Source organism: Indicator indicator, chromosome 21 (assembly GCF_027791375.1).
Source record: "Indicator indicator isolate 239-I01 chromosome 21, UM_Iind_1.1, whole genome shotgun sequence".
Lineage (NCBI taxonomy): Eukaryota > Metazoa > Chordata > Aves > Piciformes > Indicatoridae > Indicator > Indicator indicator.
This window is the reverse complement of record NC_072030.1, coordinates 15777393-15800260: the sequence shown is the minus strand read 5'-3', so window position 1 is coordinate 15800260 and position 22868 is coordinate 15777393. Positions and strand designations below refer to the sequence as shown.

The 22868-nt window shown below is 49.0% G+C and overlaps 1 protein-coding gene across 2 annotated transcripts in view; it reads left to right on the top strand.

Moving 5' to 3' along the window:
• Nucleotides 1–240: 240 nt before the first annotated feature.
• Nucleotides 241–22868, top strand: part of TSPAN32 (tetraspanin 32) — a 39038-nt gene continuing 16410 nt past the window's right edge. For both annotated transcript variants that reach the window (XM_054390380.1, XM_054390381.1), the window contains exons 1-5: nt 241–324; nt 2256–2370; nt 3939–4036; nt 11078–11152; nt 22410–22511. In XM_054390380.1, the coding sequence (XP_054246355.1) occupies nt 259–324; nt 2256–2370; nt 3939–4036; nt 11078–11152; nt 22410–22511 (456 nt within the window). In that variant the 5' untranslated portion in view covers nt 241–258. The remainder of the gene's footprint in view (nt 325–2255; nt 2371–3938; nt 4037–11077; nt 11153–22409; nt 22512–22868) is intronic.

Here is a 22868-nt window from a genome sequence, read left to right as displayed (position 1 = left end):
TGAAAGGCTGTTTTTTCTGGATGCTTTTCTTCTTTTCCCAGTTATGTCAGAGCTGACAGGAGCCCACTGAGAGCCCAGGCAGAAGGTGGCTGCTTTAAACAAGATTTAATCACCAGGCAGGAGGAGGTACTTAGCAGATGGTGGCGACTACACTTCCCGAGAAGCCTTGCTGTGGCCATGCCTCCCTGTGGGGGGACACCCGGGCGTTATCAAGAGCTGCAGGGACCAGCTGCCAGCTCTCTCTGAGGACAAGCAGCCATGGGACTGAGGTGTGGGATGAGGACCACCAAGTGCCAGCTGCTGGTGACCAGCCTCTGTGTCATGGTGAGAGGACAGGTTTTGGGGGGATCTCTGCAGAATGGAGGTGAGCTGTTGCCTTTCCCATCTCTGCTGGGAGAGGGTCAGGTTTTCCCACGTTTCGTTGCTCACAGGCAGAGGGCAAGCAGAGCCAACTGCCTGAGTTATCGCTGCACCCTGAGCTGTTATCTCTGGCCACCAGCATCTCCCCCTCTCTGCTGATAGACTTCTGCTTTCTCAGGGCTGTCAGCTCTGCAGCTCTTTCACAACCACCTCAAAAGAGAAAAGCAAGGTTGCTGCCAGCAGAATGGGTGGGTTTCAGCCAAAAAGAGGTTTGCTCCTGTCTCCTTGGAGCAGCAGAGCTCCGGAGGATGGACTTGCTGCAGTCACGCTTGTGGCTGGGAGGGTGATCGGCTGCAGGGGGGGGTTCAGCGGGGGTGTGAAACCACAAAGCTTTGATGGAAGTGCGAGATCCACACTGCAAAGTGAAAGCTCTTCTAGGGATCCTTTGTATCAGCTTTTGAAGCAAATTGAAGGGAAGCTTTTTGACATCTGCTGGCAGAGCTGATGGGAAATGGTGAAACCCAGGGAACACTTCTCCTGAACGCTTTCGAGTTCTCTGTTGCCTTTTCACATCATCGAAACTTGCAGGCTTAAAAAAGTAACATGAAATTAAAAAATAATCTGTATTTAGTTCAGAGAGGATTGGTGGATGGGAAGGAGTGTGATAAAGAGGTGACCCCATCCTCTGGGATTTATTCTCTGCCTGAATCTCAGCCTCCCAAGACGTCTGGCTGCAGTGGCTGTGTGTTGTCCTCTCTTCCAAATAGCAAATCCAAGGAGAGTTGGTACTAAAGGAGATACTAAGGCACAGCCTCTGTGGATGGCTGGGATCATGTTACTGCTGCTGGGAGGATTTTAGGCTGGTCCTTCTCAGCAATCTGAGCTAACTGGTGATGAGCCTCACATTTTGCTAGGCATGGGTTGAGCCCAGCAGTAATGCACAGCATGGAGCATCAGTAGATGCCACAAATGAGGTTGTTCAGAAGGAGAAAATGCTACAGTTTGGATGTATTTCATCTCTGAAACTCTAAGTCTCCAGCAAAAGCTATTAGAAAATGTCATGAAGCAGGGATTGTGCTGACAGCAGCCTGTCACATCCAGCACAGGGATAGCTGCCTTGTGTTGCCACAGTGTGAAGGCACAAAATGCTGTCTGAGGAGCTGGGAGTGGCCTCTCCTGTATTTTCTAGGTGCCTCCAATCCAGCCCTGCCACCAATCATGCTACAGGAAGTCCTGCTCCAGAGCCAGGTGCCATCAGACATGTTCCCTCTCCATCACCTGGGCATCTCTAGGCACCAGGGAGGGTAAAGTGCTGGCAGTCACTCCATGCCTTAGGCACAGAAGTGCTCTCAGGGGCAGCCCAGCTGTGTGCTGTGGAGGCAGAAACCAGCACAGGTTACTCTGAGTGGTACAAGACACAACCCTTTGCACACTGCCATAGATCAAGATATAGCCAATGGCAGGACTAGCATTGCAAAGAGCAAAGAGAACATCATCCCTGCCCAAAAGCCCTCTTTGAAACTGGCATCCCTCCTAACCACATGTGGGTACTCTGCACAGCAAGGTGGGTGCTGCAAGGGTCCTCTGGGCTTTCTTTACTTGGTGGGAAATTAATCCATGGATACTGGCCAAGGGACTGTGTGCTGCCACTCATTATGCAAGAGAGAAAAAGAGCTTCAATGTGTTTGAGTGTCCAGGGCTTGCCTTTTAATGTTCTTTCAGGGGTCTATGAAGTGGTCTTTGGTTGATCAGGCTGTCTGCATCTGCCTGCAACTCAATCTGCATCAGATGCATCTGCCTGCAACTCAATCTGCGTCAGATGCAACTCAAGGCTGTGTCCTCTCAGCAGGAGCCTTCTGCCTTCTCAGTCTCTTCCTAAACCCCTTCTTTTCCAGCTGCTGGGGTTGTCCATCGCCACGCTGAGCACCGTCACCCACTACGGCCTCCATTTCACCCTCATCAGTGACATCTCTCTGGAGGGCAACTCCTACAGGGTCATCCACCATGCAGGTATGTCATGGTCTCATCCCAGAGAGACCTTTGGTGACCCCAAGAGCTGAAAACTCCCCTAAAGTAGTTGAAGAACATGCAGAGGCAGGGGTTGGCTTTTGGAAGGAGCACAAGGGTAGCACAGTCCCACAGGCACTTTTTTTTCTGCATCAGACCCTCTTGCCTGGCACCAAAGTGTGCTGTGGAAGCACAGGAGTGCTTGGGTGCTGCTGTGTTCATTCCTGTCCCTCCCTTCCTTGACCATCTCCCCATCCTTCTCCTGTGCTGCGATGAAAGCTCAGGGGGAGCTCAGTTTCAGACAGACCCAAAGGGCTGGGAGGCACCTGGGATCACATGGGGAAAGGGACTGCTAGAGGAGCTGAAGAGAGAGCATAGAGACTGGGAGGAGAAATGCAGGGAAACACCTGGTTTTAGAGGAAATGTGGAGGGGTTTCCCTGCACAAGAGAGAAACATCAACTGAGTGCTGGGTAGAAGGCTAGAGCAAAGAGATGAGAACAGCCCCAGCACTGAAATACTCTGCTCACCTCTGCTGCACTTGCATCTGCTGCTTCTCCCAGGCCATGCTCTGGGCTTAAACACATTCACACCCTCTCCACATCCTGGTTCCAAATTTCTCTTTAGCAAGACAAGTGTAAAAACTGTTAGTCCATGCAGTCCTCCCCCTTTCCTACACACACTGGGGGTTATATAGATGGCCACCTAATCCAGCTCTGCAAGCTTTCCCTTCCCTGCCACCCCTCTCCAGCGATGCTTCCACTTCGCTTTCCTTGCAAGTGTTAACTCCTTGCCTGGTTAGTTTTGTGTGAGGTTTGCAAAGCCCTGAGTGAAGGTTGCAAAGGCCATCACAGCACGGAGGCCCCTGAGCCCTGCCTCAGAGTCTGCCAGCTGTGGCCCTGCCTTAGCCAGGAGGAAACTGGAGGGTGAATGTTGCCCCAGATTAGCAGTGGGTGAAGCCCTGATAGGGACCGTGGGACAGCTGCTGTGTGTCAGCACCCTGTTCAGGGGCAGCCTTATCAAAGTAACAAAATAATTGACAGCTTGTGGTCTGCTGGCTGGGCCCACACCCTTTTGGGGTGCTTCACTCATCCTTTTGGGGTGCTTTGCTCTGCTGGAGCTGTGGGAACTGCTGGGAGGTTTGCAGCCCTGCCAAACAAGCAAAACATATATAGGTGGAGGTACTGAATAAATTATACATCCTTTGGAGTTCTGCAAGTTCTGCAACCTGGTCCTCTTGGATCAGCTCCCCAGAATGCACTTTCTTTTTTTTTTTTCATGGAATTGTATCATAGAATGGGTTGGGTTGGGTTGGAAGAGACCCTAAAGATCATTTAGTTCCAACCACCACGTGTAAGGAACACCTTCCACTAGCCCAGGTTGCTCAAGGCCTCATCCAGCCTGGCCTTGAACACCTCCAGGGAGGAGGTATCCACAGCTTCCCTGGGCAACCTGTTCCAGTTGTTCACCACCCTCATGTTAACAAGGGTGAAAGCATGGTGCCAGGCCTTTAGGGTGCCAGCCCTAAAGTCTTGGTGTCTGACCATAGCTCCCATGCACAACTTCCTTCCAGCTTTCTACTTGGGGATCTGCTTGAGCATGACCCTGATCCTCGCTGCCCTGCTGAGCTCTGCTGCCACGGTGCGGGAATCACAGTGCCTCACCGCCATGGTGAGTCCTGGGAGGGACCGGCTAGGGGGCGGGGGGACCTTGGGCTGCTGCCCTCAAAATGTGAAGGGGAAGGACAAACTGTTGCTCCATCCTGTGCCACAAGGGGACGGTTTTGTAGAAGACATGACCCTGCAGATCTCCTCCAGCTGGGCACCGCATCCTTCTGCCCATTGTTTCTTCTGTCAAGGAGTGGTGCATGCAGCTCCCGGAGCGAGGTCAGAGGGGGCTGCTGATCTGCCAAAGCAATTCACAGAATCCCAGCGTGCCGGGGGTTGGAAGAGAATCTTCTAGTCCACTCCCCCTGATAAAGCAGGGACACCCACAGCAGCTTGCCCAGGATCACAATGTCCAGGTGGGTTTGGAATCTCTCCAGAGAAGGAGACTTCACAACCTCTCTGGGCAGCCTGCTCCAGGGCTCCAGCACCCTCACAACAAAGAAATTTATTTTCTCCTGTTCAGATAGAATCTCCTGGGTTCCAGTTTGTGCCTTGTTCCCTCTTGTCCTGTCACAGGGCACCAGTGAAAAGAGTCTGGCCCCAGCCTCTTGCCCTCCACCCTTTAAGCTCTTGCTGAGCATTGGGAAGATCCTTTGGGTTTGCTCTTCTGCAGGCTAAACAGCCCCAGGTGTCTCAGCCTTTCCTTCTCGAAGAGACGCTCCAGTCCCCTTAACATCTTCGTAGACTCCCTCGGACCCTGTCCAGCAGTTCCCTGTCTCTCTTGAGCAGCCGCTGGAGGGAACCAAGTCCCCGGGAGCTGCTGGTCCGGGCGCGGCTCTGCCGCTGGAGGGAACCACCGGCCCACAGAGCCCCGCTCCGGGAGAAACGGGGGCGATGCACTGCCTGAGGGAGCAGCCACCGGAACCACTGCAAGGGAGTGGCATAGCCCCAGTCCTTCAGAAACTGATGGGAGAGCCTGGGAAATATGCAAAAGCTGATCACCAGCAAGCTTATTCTCTGCTCCCCTTGGTTCAGGTAGCTTGTCAGCACCTTACAGAGTCATGGAATCATAGACTGGTTTGGGTTGAAAGGGACCTGCAGTCAGGAGGGACATGTGCAACCAAAGCAGGTTGCTCAGAACCCTAAACAAACTGACCTGGAGAGGTTCCAGGAATTGGGCATCACCACCACTCTGGGTGGTGGTGGTAACTTAGGTCAGTGTTTCACCACCATGTAAAACATTTCTTCCTTTTATCCAGGCTGAATCTCCCTCTTTTAGTTTAAACCTGTCCTTTCACAACAGGCCCTGCCCAAAAGTCTGTCCCCAGCTTTTTTATTGGCCTCTTTAAATCCTGAAATGCCAGAGGAAAGTCTCCCCAGAGCCTTCTCTTCTCCAGGTTAGAACAACCCCAACTATCTCAGCCTGGCCTCACAGCAGAGGGCTTCCAGTCCTCCCATCACTTCCTTCCAACAGGTCCATGTCTCCTGTGCTGAGGACTCCAGAGCTGACCCCAGCACTGCAGGTGGGGTCTCAGCAGAGTGGAGCAGAGGGGCAGGATTCCCTCCCTCCATCTGCTGCCCACACTGATAGGGACCAGCCCAGGACAGAGTTGGGGCTGGGCTGGCAGTGCTCGGTGCCAGCTCACATCCAGCTTTTCACCCCCTAGCACTCCCAAGTCCTTCTCCACAGGGCTGCTTTCCAGCCCTTCATCCCCAGCTTGGAGTGGTAGGGAGTGGCTGTGGTGAGAGCTGATCACAGGCAGAGGTGGGATTCAGCCCTGTGGTTGAATCCCATCAAAAGGTTGTTGTCAGTGTCACATCCTGCCCTGCTGGGCCCTGCTGGGCTGGAGCTGGAAGAAGTCATCGACCCCCTGCTTGTAGCTTTTATTTCTCCTTGTTCAGAGAGGATTTTTCACCTCCCTCCACTATTGATTTTAAAGGTCTTCTCCTCTCCTGCAAAGCATGTGTCTTGTTTAGAAGACCATTTAATTCACTCTTTAATCAAAGAGGGACGACCCCAGCGTACTGGTGCCTGACAGCTGTGGCTGTAGAGGAAAGCAAGCCAGGCTCAGGTGATGTCTGCAGCGATATGGCTAATCCACCACAGCTCTGCTTGGCAAACCAGCTGCCCTGGGGAAATGCTGGGATGGAGACAGGCTGTGAGAAGCATTGCCCTGCTCACTGGCCTGATGGTGGATTCCATCTCCTTCTTGTGCCTTGCTTTCTCTCCTGACATTTTTTGGGTGTCTGCTTGAACTGTAAATGCTGACCCTGCCTGGCTAGCTGTGTGTATAGAGAAGAGTCTCAGCCTCTGCAGGCCTTACTGGTGCTGTCCTAAAAATGATAATGGGTGCCCAGTGGTTAGTTAAGGTGCACATATCTCAGGAGCTCATCTTGTATCTGCTTAAGCAGCATCACCAGACCAGACAAACATCCACTGATGCCTGTGAAGATGGTTCCTAGAGAGTAAGTGAGAAGTTAAGGATAAAAAATTATCATCCCCCTGAAGCTCCTCTTAAACAGGGTTTAAGTGACAGGTTTATTGACTGTCCTCCAGTCCTGGCAAACCTTTCTTTTGGGTGATTGGTGGTGCAGTGAAGTCCTAAATGTAAACATCCTGCAGCCTTCCTGGCCCCTGAAGGCCATGTCACTACTGAAAGGCAGGAGAAGGAAGGAAAACAGCAGTTTTGCTAGCACTGCTTGTACAAAGGAAGGAGTCTGGCTCCAGCGGGGTTCAAGGCACAGTATGCTGCTATCTGGTTGGAGAGAGAGATGGGAGAGAGAGAAAAAAATAGCAGGGAGCTGTAACAAGCCAAGTAGACTATCCCAGCTGAAATCCTTATACCTGAACTTCCCAGCCTAAAAAACACTCATGCAGAGCAAAATCTGTGTTGAGGGTGGAGCAGCTAGTCCAAGCACTAGCTCCAACCAATTTCTGTGGGGGGAAAAAGCCTTGACAAGTGCCTGGTATGAGGCAGTTTCTCACCAAGAGTGATGTGTCAGCAGAGCCAGCACACAGCACGGGCTGTTTGCTTTACTGCTCCCGGGTGTGTCGTTGCAGGCAAGCCTGGAGAGGGTCCTTAACAACCCCACAGCCCACTTCAGCATCTCACTTCCACAGTGAATCTGTCTCCTGTGCTCTCCCTCGTGGTGCAGTGCTCCTGAGCAAGGCATCTCTGCACTGGTGCTCCACAGGGAGCAGAGCCATGTGCTCAGCTGGAGCTGAGGATGGAGTCCTCCTTCAAACCGAGATCACTGGCTCCTGTGGGAGGGCCAAAAGGGAGGGAGAGAGTGGTGTGACCTGATGGATGCCTTCTAAAATGAACTCCCCCCCCCACTTCCCCACCCCTGGGCTGGCTACCAAACCCAGTCTGAGCTAGAAGGTCCCTCCCTGATCTGAAGCAGACCCCCTTAACCGATGGGGAAGCATCAGGAAGGTGAATTAGAAGACACACCAGCCAACGGACAAGACTCTGCTCCTGCAGATTCTGCCAGGTCTCTCCAAGACAAATTGTTCCTTGCAGCAAGGATGGAAACAAGGTCATTCATAAAAGAGTAATTGATGTCTGGCTGGTGACAGCTCTCCACAGGGCTGATGTGGCTGCCTCCTGCACAGAGAGCAGGCAGCAGCCTTCAGCCCTCTCCGAGGAGCTCCAAGGTTCTGGGAGATGGTGAACCAGCCTCGACCCTACCACATTTTGTATGCAAGCTACGTGTTGCCTTTTGCTTTTTGCTTTTTTCCTTTTTTTTTTTTCCCTCCAAATGTCTTCTAATGTAATTAGAAAGTTGCTTTTCCAAAAGGCTTTTGGCTGGGAAGGGAAAGAGCAGCCCATAATTCATTTATAAGATGTTCTCGGAGCCACGTAATTGCTCCACACCGGCTGGATGGAGGGGGAGCTTCCCGAGGGACTGCATCTTGGTATTCCCAGAGAAAAATAAAGGGAGAGCAGATGCTGGAGGGACTGAGATGTGGGAGATGTGGGGTGGAGCGAAGGAAGGGAAGATGAGAAGGAGATTTTAATCTGCTGGAGTTTCTGGCCCCAGAGAGATGTTTTAAGTGCCGGAGCTGGTGGGAGAAGGAAGGGAGAGCCCAGGGAAAGAAACGTGGGTGATGTCACTGCTGTTCCCACTCTCCAGGCTCATGATGGGTCACAAGGATGAGCAGAGGGCTGGAGCACCTCTCCTATGAAGAGAGTTGGGATTGTTCAGTCTGGAGAAGAGAAGGCTCCAAGGAGACCTTCTTGTGGCCTTCCAGTATCTGAAGGGGCTACAAGAAAGCTGGGGAGAGACTTTTAGGGTGTGAGGGAGTGATAAAACCAAGGGGAATGGAACAAAAATAGAAATGGGGAGATTCAGATTGGATATTAGGAAGAAGTTCTTCCCCATGAGGGTGGTGAGACACTGGCACAGGTTGCCCAGGGAGGTGGTGGAAGCCTCATCCCTGGAGGTTTTTGCAGCCAGGCTGGATGTGGCTGTGAGCAACCTGAGGTAGTGTGAGGTGTCCCTGCCTATGGCAGGGGGGTTGGAACTAGATGATCCCTGAGGTCCTTTCTAACCCTAACAATTCTATGATTCTCAACCCCCTACTGACATGATATAGAGCTTTCATATTTCTCTCTGTGCTGGGTTTTCCATTTACCACATCTCTCTTCTTTTTTTTTTTTTTTTTTTTTCTTTTTTTTTCTTTTTGCTGCTCTTCGAGCTTGATTTTGGTGAACACGTTGACTTTGTTATGCTGTTTGTGTGGGGAAGGAGTTTTTGGAGGAAGTGCAAAATGCAGGGTCTGGTCCTAGTGAGGAGCATCCCAATATGTCCATGCAATCTCCCCTCCTTCCAGCTCCAGTTTGTGCTCTACCTGCAAGGGTTGAACTCCCACCCTTGGCTGGGTTTGGGCTTTGGTCTGTGAGATCTCACCTGTGTGTTTGATCCCCATCTTCACTGCCTGCATCCCCCTTGTCACATCAGTGTTTGATCAACCCTTCCTCTCATCTCCTTTAAGGTCTTCTGTTATACCATTTCAACTGCTGGCAAGGCAGTGAGTGATCTCACCACCTACACAGCCAGGCAGCTGCCAAAAGAACTAGAGGAAAGGGAACGACTGGACATACATAATTGAAACTTTTCCTAAGAGCTGCACCAGGGTTTTCCCCAGTGTCTGATGCAGAGCCTGAGACAAGGCAGCCCCAAAAACATGATGAAATGCCAAGAGCAGCCTTATTCTTGAAGCAAATCCCCTGGGCAGGGCATCATCCTGCCACAAGCAGGAGATGGCCACAAGAGAGACAGATGGAGAAGAAACAGCAAAAGGCAATTTATTGGCATGGTCACAGTCATATTTTTTTCCCTTTCTCACTGCATATGGAGGAGTTTGGGGCTAATTTTTCTTTCATAAACTACCCTTTTTAGGTAATTTTTGGGTTTTGCTGAAGCAGAATTGGTAGCAGCTCTTCTTCCTCTCGTTACACTTGAATATGGTAAACTGTCATGGAAGATTTAATGCTTTTAAAGTGATTTCAGATGGATCACACGATTAAAACCCTCACAGAAAAAAAAAAAAAAGAAATAAATCTGAAACCAAAAGAAGCTGCAGCCAGTTGGGTAATTTTTCCCCTGCTCCATAACTCCATGTTGGAAGGGGGACAGTGTCACAGGAAAACTTGTCAGAGCAATAATTTTCCACTGGTGCTTATTCATCATTTTTTGCCAGTCCAAGACTGAGCTGTGGATTCATACCTGAGGAGCCCATTTGGCCTTCAGATGCTTTACAGACACTTTTTTCCTTCCTTTTGTGTTTTGTTTTTTTTTTTTTTTTTTTTAACATGAACAAGATCCTTTGGTCCAGCTGTCACAACAGCCAAGTGCTGTTTACATCAGGGTTTGTCTTTTTTTTTGGACCAGATTTGTCCAAATAAGTGACAACATGGGTGACTTCCAGCCCTGCTATCAGAGGGGAGAAGACAGAAGTCAAGCTGCCTCCTGTGTCATTGCTATTATTGTTTAGACACTTCAGGGTCAGTTGCTGGCCTTGATGATATTTCTGTCATCCTTTTGTCTGCCTGGGATGGTGCTGGTTTAAGGAAGGCAATTTGGCCACCTTGCCAACAGGCTAAAGTCCAGTTCTTTTCCCAGAGCAGGCTGACCTCCATCCTGGTTACTGGTTTCTTTATGCACTCTTCATGTGGGTTTGCCTCACTTTGCAAACAGTAGCAGAGTTTTAAATGTGGGGGCTTGAATCCTGTGGATTTGGGCCAGACTCTGTTCAGTGGTGCCCAAGGGACAACAGGCACAAACTGGAACCCAAGAGGTTCCATCTGAACATGAGGAGAAACTTCTTTGCTGTGAGGGTACTGGAGCCCTGGAGCAAGCTGCCCAGAGAGGTTGTGGAGTTTCCTTCTTTGGAGGCATTCCAAACCCATATGGACGTTGTGATCATAGAATCACAGAATCATTCCTATTGGATAAGACCCTTAAGATCATCAGGTCCAACCATTAGCCCTACTCTGCCAAGCTCACCACTAGACCATATTGCTAAGCTCCACTTCTAAGTGACCTTTAAACACATCCAGGGATGGTGACTCAACCACCTCCCTGGGCAGCCTGTTCCAATGCTTGACTTGATTCAATGCTTGACTTGATCCTGGGCAACCTGCTGTGGATGACCCTGCTTTAGCAGAAGCATTGGATTAGATGATTTCCAGGCCCCCACCACCAAGAGATATTTTCCCTGCTGCAGAAGAGGAGCATGCTGTGAATCGAATGGCTCTTTCTCCTCCTTCTTTGTTTATTTTTCCCAAGGTGAGTTTGGGCAGAACAGGTTAACTGCTCCACGGGATGCTGGATGTATTTTTAGTCAACCCTTCAAATGGCCACAGTGTAATTAGAGGGCTCCTGATGGGGAGCAACATTGTTATCCATCTCATTTCTTTCAAGTAACCTTATGAGGGATATTAAAAGGTGATGACGTTGAAGCTTGAACTTTCACTGAAATTCCTCAGACAAGCCCAATTAAATATATCCCAACGGTGTTTCCAAATGGATCTTTTTTTTTTTTTTCTCTCTCCCTGTGTTGTTAAACTGATGGTATTTTTCCTCTTTGTGCTCCCAGGGGTTTTTCTGCTTTGCTCTGGCCTTCTGTGGCTTGCTCCCAGCTGCCTGCTGGAGATACACACACAGCAGCGAGGTAAGCGTCAGCGAGGAAATGCCACCAGCATCTCCTCAGAGAGGGAGGGTTGGGGTTTTTTTTTCATAGCAGCTCTTTCTCCCATAAAAGGGACATCTGGCAGTAATTAAGCCATCCATGCTGAGGTCTATCAGATGCTGTGTCACATCCATCCTTTGCAAGAACAAGGCTGCCTCACCAATGGGGTCAGCTGAAGGCAGAAGCCATGGAAACCCTCACCCAGGGCAAACGTTTTGGTCCTGAGGGCAAAACAATGTACAAGTCTTGTTTCAAATAGCTTTGGGATTGGGGATGTTTTGGTTTGGTTTGGTTTGGTTTGTTTGGTTTGGTTTGGTTTGTTTGTTTAGTTTGGTTTGGTCTGTTTTGCTTTGCCTTGTTTTGTTTTGCTTTGTTTTGTTGTTTTGTTTTGCTTTGTTTTGTTGTTTTGTTTTGTTCTGTTGTTTTGTTTTGTTCTCTTGTTTTGCTTTGTTTTTCTGTTTTGCTTTGCTTTGGTTTGTTGTTTTGTTTTGCTTTGCTTTGGTTTTGCTTTGTTTTGTTGTTTTGCTTTGCTCTGCTCTGCTCTGCTCTGCTCTGCTCTGCTCTGCTCTGCTCTGCTCTGCTCTGCTTTGCTTTGCTCTGCTTTGCTTTGCTTTGCACAAGATGCTTGGCTTTTGGAAAGTCATTTCCAGCCAGCTCTCATTCCTGCTAAGGTCATTTGGGAGCCTCCATCCAAAGGAAGTGGCAGGTTATGACTTCTCAGGTTGTCTCTGGCCAGGAGAAAGCCCCAAGAGATGTGTTTATTAACTGGCAGCAGTAGTAAAGTCAAAAGAGTAGTGTGAAAAGTGAGGGTTTGGGTTGCTGTAGTGCTGGACCAGAAACAGAAGCATAGAGTGGCTTGAGTTGGAAGGGACCTTGAAGAAGGCTGCTGAGGCAAAACAGAACTTACTGTTTAATAACTTGAGGTCCTTGAGGTGCCTTCCAGCCTGGTATTCTATGAATCTATGGAATTAAAGCATCTTAGGCTTTAAAACTTCTGTAAGCCAGGTGATGGGAGGTCCCTCCTGTGCCGAACCACAGCAGATGCTCTCAGTGGTTTAATGCCCTTGATCAAAATAAATACATAAAAACCTTAAATCTAACTTTCCTTCATGAAGCAGGTCCCTCTTACAGAAAATCATCTGAAATGGAGAAGGCAAATGATCAGCTGAAAAAGCCTTCTGCTGTTTCAGAGGAGGTGGATAGGAATGTTGTTTGAACGTGAGGAAAGCAAAACCTCCACTCTGCCTTTGTGACTCTTTCAGAGCCCTGTTTACAGAACTTCTTACAGCAAAGCTACACAGGACAGGGACCCAAAAAAAAAAAAAAAAGGCAGCTATTTGTAAATATTTGGTATTCTCAGACCTGGACACTGTAAACAGAATGTGAGTCTTCTCTTTTCCCTTTCCTTTCTGCTTCTGTGACCTTCTGTAGCTCCTGAGTGAATTATTTCATAGAGAGACCACAGATTTTAATTTCAATTCACCTGCATTCCACACAGGCTTGATGTCACCATAGGTATACTCTTAAAATAACATATCCCAGACATGCAGAAAGCCCAGATCTGGGATTTATCATGCTTTATCCTAAAAGGTTCCTGCTTCTTTTCAGCATCATAATGATTCCTGCTCTAGTGACCCATCCATGTGGACAGTGAATGGGTTCTGTTAGGTCCAGGCCTTCTCCAAACTGTCTTCTCAGGCTGGTTTGCATCCATCTGTCTGCAACTGAAGTTCTTTTAACAAGGAATTAATAACCTGTTTGGTAGGTTCTGAAAAGAAAATTATGTACAAAATAGGGAAGGACAAATAGGTCAGAGGAACCTCCCAGGTCCTCTGCCTGTATTGCCAGAATGTCTAAGGCAGTCTTTCTGTTAGGGTCTACTCCAGTTTACAATCAAACACTGGCACCAACAAAAAAAAGTGCTGCTTTCACTTGGACAGGTGTCAAAACCTCCCTGGGCAAGCTGGCTGCTCACCCAAAGATCTGAAATGAAAATATTTGTGACCTGGAGGCTGTTGAAGGACCTCTTCTCCTATTAGTTCTAGTGCTGAGCTGTTCACATTTCAGTATTATCTGGCTTGACTTGTTCCTGACCCTATCCTCATCTGCTGCACCTTTTCCCCTCTGTCCCATCACACTCTCAATCTCCCAGCTCCAGAAACATCCCAGCCCAGCTTCCAAGCCTCTGTGAAACTTCACTCCTTTTCTGCCTGGCCCAGAGAGAGTCAATCTCTTTCCACATCTGACCTAGTGCAGGCAAGGGACTCCATGAAGGTGAAGAGCCTGTTTGTTTGTCCTCCCTAAGGACCATCTGGTCAAAATGTGGTTTTGGTAGGAAAGTGTATGAGGAAGAACAGTAGTGGTGCAATCAGAGGGCATGAGAGGCTGAGGGACAGGGAAGACTGGGGAGGATGACCTCTGCATGAGCATCTTTGATGGAACAGCCATGGTAGCCATGGAAATGCTGAGCTTTTCAGCTGGTTTTCAGCCACAGGAGGAAGATGTGGTTCCTGAGGCCAAAGAGCTGAGTCTTCTTTTCCAAACTTATTTTTATGGCAGCTCCCTTCCCACAAACTGCTGCCTGTTTGGATGAGGTCTCTTAGTCATTCCCAGCACAGCCCAAAGCAGCTGGGACCTGGGATGCAGACATGGGTTAGACTTGTGCCACATCTCTGCAGCAGCTCAGGAGATCCTTCCAGCAGTCCTGTGAGGTTGTGCCTGCAAACTGCTCGGGGTGGCAGGGTGAGTTGGCAAAAATAAAATCCCTGCAGCATGAAAGGAACTTTGCAACAAACCAAACCTTTTAATTACAGGGATCTGTTCAACAGGTAAACATTGGCTTTAAACCAGTTAAATTACAATTCCCCAGCTCAAGGGGAAGTGTGAAACTGGTGCAGATAGATGCCCAAAGTACTGGTGTAAAGGTCTGATTTGCCCTGTGCTTTGGATGAATCACAGAATTAACCAGGTTGGAAAAGACCTTGGAGATCATCCAGTCCAACCTGTCACCCAGCACCATCTAATCAATTAATCCATGGCACTGAGGGCCTCATCCAGTCTGTTTTTAAACCCTTCCAGGGATGGTGACTCCACCACCTCCCCAGGCAGCCCATTCCAATGGCCAATCACTCTGGGAAGAATTTCTTCCTAACATCCAGCCCAAAGAGATGAAAAGGTCACTTGCTCTGGCTACAACCACATGGCAATCTCTTACCTACCAAGTGGTTTCTCAGGGATCTCCAGAGGAGGTTTCACCAGTGACTTTTGGCTCTGCATGTGTAGAAAGGCTCTAGCATCTTGGCATTGTGCTGCTTGTAACTGGGGAAGAAACTTGAGGATTTAGGTTGTTACGGATGAAGAACACAAGCAGCCCATGCATGGTTCTCCTGCAGGCTTGCTCTGCTTGAACCTTTCTTCTGAGGAGGAACTTCTTCACTGGGAGGGTCACAGAGCACTGGCACAGGCTGCCCAGAGAGGTTGTGGAGTCTCCTTCTCTGGAGACTTTCAAGACCCATCTGGATGCATTCCTGTGCGACCTGTGCTGGATTCTCTGGTCCTGCTCTGGCAGGGGGTTGGACTCGAGAATCTTTAGGGGTCCCTTCCAACCCCTAACATTCTTGATCCTGTGAATGGAATCATGCTGGGAAGAGGAAACAGAGTCTCTTGTGCTCGGTTGGTGAGCAAGGTGGTACCTCCTCAGATGGTGATTTCCATCTCTCCTGCATGTGGGTTCAACACTGGCCTTCTGCTTGTGGCTTTTCCTCCCAGCCAAAGCCACAAAGCCAGACACAGCCTCGCCTGGGTCTGCAGGAAGCAAATCCTGTCTGTGAGTTTGTGTACAAACCCACCAGGTGCACCCCTTGTTTCTGCAGGTGTGCAAGGAGTGACCCAGCACTTCCCAGGTAATTTCTTTAGTGGAATTCCAGATGTCCTTCTAGAGAAAACCAGGTCTGTGGGTCCCTGTTTTTCAGGGTCCCTGCTGCTGCTGGGGTGTGTTGGGACAAACTCTTCATCTGGTCTGAAGGCAGTGCCTGAACCATGGAATCATTTTGGTTGGAAAAGACCTTTAAGATCATGAAATCCAGGCATTCTCTAACTTTACCAAGTCTGGTACTCAACCATGTCCTTCAGCACTATATCTCTGCCTCTTCTAAACACAGGGATGGGGATTCAACCCCTCCCCACGGAGCCTGTTCCAGTGTTTGAATCCCTTCAGGGAGGAAGTTTCTTCTCAAGTCCAACCTAAACCTCCTGTGGTGCAACTTGAGGCTATTTCCTCTCATCCTACCACTTGTTACTAGGCAGAAGAGACCAAGCCCCACTTCATGCCAACCTCCTTTCAGGCTTAGAAAGGAGTTAAGCACAAGGTAAAGGTGTGTTGAGGTGCTTTCTGAAACCTGACCTTGAAGCATCCAGGTGGTTTCCTTTGGGTTTTTGATTACATGGGGCAGGATCAGGTTTGTGCTCACTCATGGGGGGGTGTCTTTCAAGAGCATTTTCAAAAAGCTGTGAAATGCTGTAAAGAATCTAATGTCCTTCTTGCTCTGGTTGCTACTCTGCCAGGCACAGTTGCTTTAAAGGTAAGCACTGAGTTTTTCCCAGCCTCTGAAGCCTATGGGAAAAAAACAAAAAGGGGGGAAAACCCCTCCCCCTTCCTTAGTGTTTTTTCTACTGTGACTCTTTCCCAGTGTTTATGTTCCCATCACACAATAAGGGCCCACTCCCCGGGGCAGACACTGCTCTCCTTTGTCTGAGGCACCACACAGGCTCTGCACTTGGGAGGTTTATAATTTATCACTGCCCTGACGCTGAACCCACGCAGTCCCCTTTCAGCTGCTTCCCATGGCACAGCCCTGGCTGGAGCTCCTGTCTCTGGCAGCATCAGCCCTGGGACCTAAGGTCACTGGGATAGTTGCTGTCACTGTGGCACCTCCAACCTTCACCTGGCTGTGGGATGCTCACCACAGCAAAACAGCCACCACCAGCTCAGAGCACTACTGCTGATGCAGCTTTTTTGAGCTTTTTTTTTAAGCTGAAACTGGTTTTGATGTGTTTTTTTTTCCCCATGCTTTCTGTTGGGAAGCAGTCTTGCCTGGTACTGCTTTCAAGTCCTATGGGTGAGAGAGCAGGGGTGACTGAGATACTTTGGCCATGATGTTGGGAGCTTCATAAATTGATGAGTGGTGCATCTTGAAGGATGTCTCTAGTCAGAGAATCACAGAATCAGCCAGGTTGGAAAGCACAAATGGGAGCACAAAGGGTTGATGTGGGGCCTTGGCAGGCTGCAGGTTTGCAGTTCTGTTAGAAAATGCACTGAAATGCTTAAGGTTTGTTTTAAAAACAAATAAACAAACCACCCAGCACAGCACCAACCAAAATAAACCCCAACAGGATCTTGATGCATTGAGACTGGTGTCAGTCACAAGGGATGCAGCCCCAAATCTGGAGGATTTAGGGAAGGAATTTGTTGGTGTTGATTAATTGCCTGCTTTGGTTTTCTGTGCTTATCTCTGAAGCATCTGGTGCTGTGCCCCAGCCACAAGCAATGCTTCTGGCTGTGTGAAATGGTGAAAACCATTTAGCTAAAAGCCTCATCTGGATCTTCTCACATCAGCAGTCTCCTGTGACCACTGGCAGGCACAGCAGCACCTTCTTATCTCATGCAGTTTGACATGGGGGGGCCTCAAAGGCTGCTCTGGTGTGCAGCACTGGCTGGATTTCTGTGGCTGGGACTGGCTGGCTGAAGGAATGCTAGAGAGAAAGGGAGCTGGCTGGCTGCAGCAAGCTGTGGAGACCATGTTTGATGCAGCAATGAAGCCTGGTCAAGCATGGGTAGGGGGAGCCTGTCTCACCACATGCTCAATCCACATGGCAGGACCTGTTCTGCAACCTGGCTCAAGTGCCCTGAGCAGTTTTCCCATCTCTGTTGCATTTCATCATTGCTTAATCCAAAGCCAGTTTCATCAGCTCTCTCTGACACCTTGTGAAGGGGTGTGCTCCTGCATGCTGAGCAGGAAAGGGAAGAAGAAATGCTGTATTCTTCTTACTGGAGCAAGGAAGGATTTTGAGTGAGTTGACTTCCAGTTTCACATCTTAGCTGCAGTCTCTGTCTAAGCAAGGGAGTCCGTGGTAGCTGCCACTGGTGGGGAATTTCTGAGTGATGCTGGTGAGCACACCCTTCCTGCTGATGCTGAAAGAACATGGCATGTTGAAGTTGTAGTTCCTCCTGAAGCTTCAGCACTTGCTAGTTGGGGTACCTTGAAGGCACAAAGAGCCCCAGAAAAGGAGGATCCTCCTGCATGTCCTGCTTCTCTCCCTCTGCCATTCCAAGGGTGTTCCTGTTAAGCAGAAAGGAGGAAGGTGGGGCTTGTCTTTGAGACAAAACTGACATCTGCCTTCATAACCTTCTCCTTGAGCCCCAGCTTTGTAGTGGGATTTTGGGCTGCTGGCTGTTGCAAAGATGGTTCAGTGAGGAAATCTCAGACCATTGTTCTTGGTACAAGTCTAAGGTAATTTTCCAGTGTACAGCTAAAGTATCCAGCTCTGCTTGCTCAGGTGCAGGTAGTCACTGGCCACAGGAGGGGCATTCATTGCTGCCTCTGGCTTGCCAAGAGATCAGGAGCTGAAGGCTCCACTTAACAGGTAGAAATTATCCTTGATAAATAACCTAAGTAAAAAAATGTCACTTTTCACCTTGAAGGAGGTAAGACCGAAATGTGCTTTGGTTTCTAATAGCCAGGGGCAAGAACAATAATGGCTTATAGTAAATGCCTTCCTGTAGTCATAAATTCTGCTTCTTGGGGGATAAAGTATTTAGAGGATGACAAACAATCTCAAAATTCCTTCTTTCTTCTCCTTTAAGTGAAAAATGCTACTCTCTGGAGTCAGCCACATCCATCTCGGTGGTGCTTTTCCATTTGTTGCATCCAGCAGCCCATCGATAAGGTCCCTAAATGAATGTCTCATTAAGGAATGCAGCCAGAAAGGGGAGGCAGCAATCTGACTGATTCAGAGCTGGAACATTTCACCCAGCTTCTTCCAGGAAAAGAACTGCTGTAAGGTGTGACCCCCAGATCTCTGAACCTGGAGGTTTCGCTTCAGCCAAAGTCTGTCTGATGCTTCATCCTCACCTCTTGGTGGTTTCAACTGGCAAGCATTGGAGGCACTGTCTCCTTCCAAGACATATTCCTCCAGCTGTGGGTCATAGCAGGGCACTAGGAACAGAAAAATCCACTTGACTGTGATGATGCTTCTGTGGGGAAGGGAGTGTAAGACCTATTGAAAAGGAGCCTGGACAGCCTTTCTCTTCTCCAGCTGTATCAGTCCATGATGTGCTAAATATGAGCTGAGGGATGGGGCACAGCTGTGGTTTTCTTAAAGCATGTTATTAACAGCACAACCACTCCAACTCAAAAGGCATCCTGTTGCTTAACCATGAAAGAAAGCACCCTGATTATCTCTTAATGCTTTTTAAGCACCCTGGTTATCTCTTAATACTTTTTATTTTTCCCCTCCAACACTTGGTGTAAAACAGAAAAAGAAAATTATGATGAGGCAGTGGACCCCAAGTTGCAGTGGGAATCTGTTGGGGATAGCAGTCGAGCACAAAGCAGTGCTGCAGTCTAGCTCATCACAGAATGGAGGGGGGTTGGAAGGGACCTCTGAAGATCATCTAGTCTGAGTCCCCTGCTAGACCAAGTCCCAGAACACCACAAACTTCCAGGATGAACAGGCCTCTGCTGGAGGAAATAATCTTGCAGGTAATGACAGGTCATAGAGCCACCTGTCTCATGCTTTCAGGTTTTATTTTTTTCTATCATTAGGCATGCATGGATTAGCACAATGTTTTGGGCTGGGTGGAAGCTGCCATGTGTGACTGGTGCTGCAGAGCTCAGCTGCAGCTCTAGGTATAAACACAAGCCCATCCCAGGCAGAAAAGCTGTCCATTTGATGGTGTGTTAGTGCAATCTTCTGCTTTTCTATGTCTTCTCTTTATTAAACCAGGCCTCTTGTATGCTCATCTCCTACACAGGAGACAGCCAGTGGTAAACACAGAGATTTAGTGCTTTATACCTACCTCTGAAACACTGAAGTGAGAAAGCTCTCTGCAGTAATCCTTGCAAACAGACCACTGCCTTGGATGCAGGCAGCAATTTTCCCCTCCAGAACCAAATGATCTGAGCAAAACTCGGGGACTGTGGAGGAATTAGTCAACTCACCCTTTAAAAAATGGGTTTGTTGTTTGATATTCCCTCACTAGGCTCTGAATAGCACATTCAGATAATAGCTGGATAGAAAGGCTAGATATAATTATCAGATAGAAATGCTGAGAACAACTAATCAGCAAATTGTACTCTCAGGCTTGCCCAGACACACATTCTGAAAGGAAATTATTGCTCTAAAACGTTTTCCATTTAATCCCTTGTGCTTTCAACTCTTGGAGGCTGCTTGACAAAATGAAACAAGACAAAAAAAAAACAGTAAATAACTGAGGAGCCAGCCCACAAACGAGCTCAGAAACAGGGTGCAATTAAGCCTTTAGTAGTCATTATGTACCTGGAGATTGCCTTCATTGTCATCACCATGGCTGTAGCTGAGCTGGCTGTGGAGTGGTGGCTGCTTGTGGTTTCTTCCTTTATTGTTTCTGGCAGCTGGAATCATTTTCTGCCATAGCTTTATGGACATCTTGTGCCTTCAGTTCATTCTTATCCACCCTTATCCTTCAAGCAGCCCCAGTTGCAGTGTTTGATGTCATTGCCTGGTACCTAAACTAATGAGGAAGGTGCAGATGTGCACTTCTGCATCAGACAGAACCTCTCCTGATCAAATCAATCTTCTGGTGGCTTCATGCAGCTGGCTGGAGCTTACCAGGCTGGCAGTGCCACAGGCAGCTAGAGGCAGCTCCCCTGCTCTCCTCCCAGGCTGTGTAGGACAGCAGGAGCACCAGAGCAGCTGCTGAGGAGGACATCAGCCTCAGTTGGACCCTAAGGGATCTTATCAGCACAAAGCTCTGATGAGCAGTGATTTTCCTGCACAGAGAATTGGTTCTGGTGGTGTGGTGGGAGCCTGAGGTGGTCTTGACAAATAAAACATCACTGGAGAAGTCTCATCTTACCTTGGCTGAAGCTGAACACAAAGCCTCAAGGCAAAGGAGCTTTTCTGCCAGGTTTTGTGAGGTTTGGGGGATGGTGCCCAGTCAAGGTAGAGGACACAACACTCCCTGGTCCAACATTTCCTGACCCAGAGTTCAGTAGACCTTTAGAAGCTGCTAAACTTCTGGATTACTTTCAATCCTTCAACCTTTGCTTGAACCTAACAACTTATTTGAATTTTTTTTTCTTAATGTGCCGTTTTGTTCTGTTTGTTTGTTTGTTCTTTAAGACATCCAAAGTCAGGCCTTTTGGAGGGAAGCTCAACAGCCTGAGCCTGATGATAAATACAAAAAGGCAAAATTTGCACATGCAGCAGCATTACCTTCCAGAGAGCCAGGTGTATGTTGTCATAACACAAGAGGTTTTCTTCCTGCATCCTTAGACTTGGGGTGAGATATTTACATCTCCTGGGTTAAGATATTCAAATCTCCTGGGTTAAGAAGCCAGCTGCTCTGTGCTCTTCCTTCCTTCCTTCCTCAGCAATATGAGGCCACAGGAGGAGGTCCTAAGATGATTCTCTTTTCATTATTCTTAATCCAATTCTTCAGTGGAAATGGAAGCTCTTTTTATTGAATCCATTTATTTAATTGCTGCTGCTGGGAAGTTATTTCGTGGCCAATAAGGAGTTAGAAAAGCTTGGATCTTGTCTTTTCTTGTTGGGGTTTGAAGTTTGCTCAGGGGAGGGATGGTGCATGAGTCTGCTGGAGATCTTGTCTGGCTGCACCCATCCTGCTCTGTGGGCTGTGATGCAGGGAGGGGTGACAAAATGAGCATCCTCCTTCCTCAGTGGTGTGGGACAGCTCAGCATCGTGCACCTTGCTGTGGTGGACTTTTTCCTTGGCTCAATATCTGTCCATCATCAGACCTCTCTCGTTAGAGCTGGGTTGTTCAGGCTCACCTCCTGATTGCTCCGTGAGGGATCATTCTGGGGGGACAGCAGCTTTGCTGCAGATAGAGAAGCCCCCAGGCCCCTCCACTTCTGTGCCATGCTGAGAGCTGTGGAAAGTCTTCCCATGCAAACCCTGTGCCTGGTGGCATGGAGCTGGATACAAGTAATCTTCTCAACCTACCTCTCTCCCCTCCCTGGTTACCACCTCCCTTAGCTGATTCCTTCTGGAGAGCCAGGTGGGATGGAGCAATATTGCAGTGATGGCTGTAATCACCTCAAATGACCCTGGTTTCCCTCCCAGGCACATGGTGTTGGTTTTTAACCCTGATTTCCAAGCAGAGCCCCCTAATGCTGTGCTGAGAAGCCTGACTGAGAGTTGGCTCTGTCCCTCCCCACACCTCCCACTCCCATCTGTCTCCCCTGTCCGCATCCCCTCCCAAGAGCCAAGCACTGCCTGTAGGCCTGCTCAGAGTGAGCCTGCTGAGGAAGCCAGGGAGGAGGGAAGGAAGAAAGAAGGGTTTGACTCCAGGCTCTGAAGGCAGTTGTCATATTTTTTGCCTTTGAAACCTGAGCAGGACTTGGCTGGGATCTGCCAAGCTGCGAGTTCTCCCGTGTTCAGTTAATGTTTAGGGTCTGATTCACCACGGGGTCGTTCTGGTGTGGGGGCTTTTTGGGCTCTCTTTGGAGGGACTGCTCCATCCCTGGGACAATGACAGCCATCTGTCTGAGGTCCTCTCACCTTTTTGTTTGAGCATCTCACTGTTTTGTGTGGCTGTCCTCCCAGTCACCTATCAGGACAGGGAGATGGTGTCATCTCTGCCTAGCAGAAGGATCTGGGGGGCACACAGGTCGTAGGTACCAGAGTTTTCTCTGACATTAAATCCCAAACCCAGCAAAAATCTTCAGCCATCAGCTGGTGAGACCCTGGTGTGATGCCAAGGGGTCCACATGTAACAGCAGAAGGTGGTGCCAGGCAGCAGCACAGCCTCTCTCATGGGACTCACCCTGTTGTAGGTGCTCTCTGTGCATGGTTGGTCACACACCACCTCCTGCTGCTGCACAGTCATCATTTAATAGCTGCACTGCTTGTCTCACTACACCTGGGAGACCTCCTAGGGGGCTGCCAGAAGGGCATATTTCCCTCCAGAGATGCCCCCAGTCAGTGTTTTCTACATACAGCTCTCTGCTCTCATGGCAGGTGGAAGACAGCATGATGGATGTGTACGACCATGTCTACGAGGAGGTGAGGAGGAACAACTCCAGCTCCAGGAGGCATGACCTGACTGCCATCCATGAAGCAGTAAGTGTTCCTTCAGCCTGAGCAGAAAACCTTGCCCTGGGCTACCTTCCTGATGGTCTCAGCAGGCTGGGAATGACACCTCTGCTCTGCTTTGTGATGCTGCAATGCTCTTTTCACTCAGGAGCTGAGTCCTCCAGCCTGCTGTGAGGTCTGCCCTTCCTCTCCTACTCTTCCCAAGTCTGACCAACCAGATAATCAACAGGAGGAAAGGGTCACTTCCCTGAGCATTGGTCTGGTGTGAGATCTTCACAGCTCCCATGCTGTGGCTGATATATGTTGTCTGTCTCAGCAGACCCTTTGCTATGCTTCCTATCTGTGGTACAAGAAGGTGGCTCTCTGGTGTCCCAGGTCAGGCAG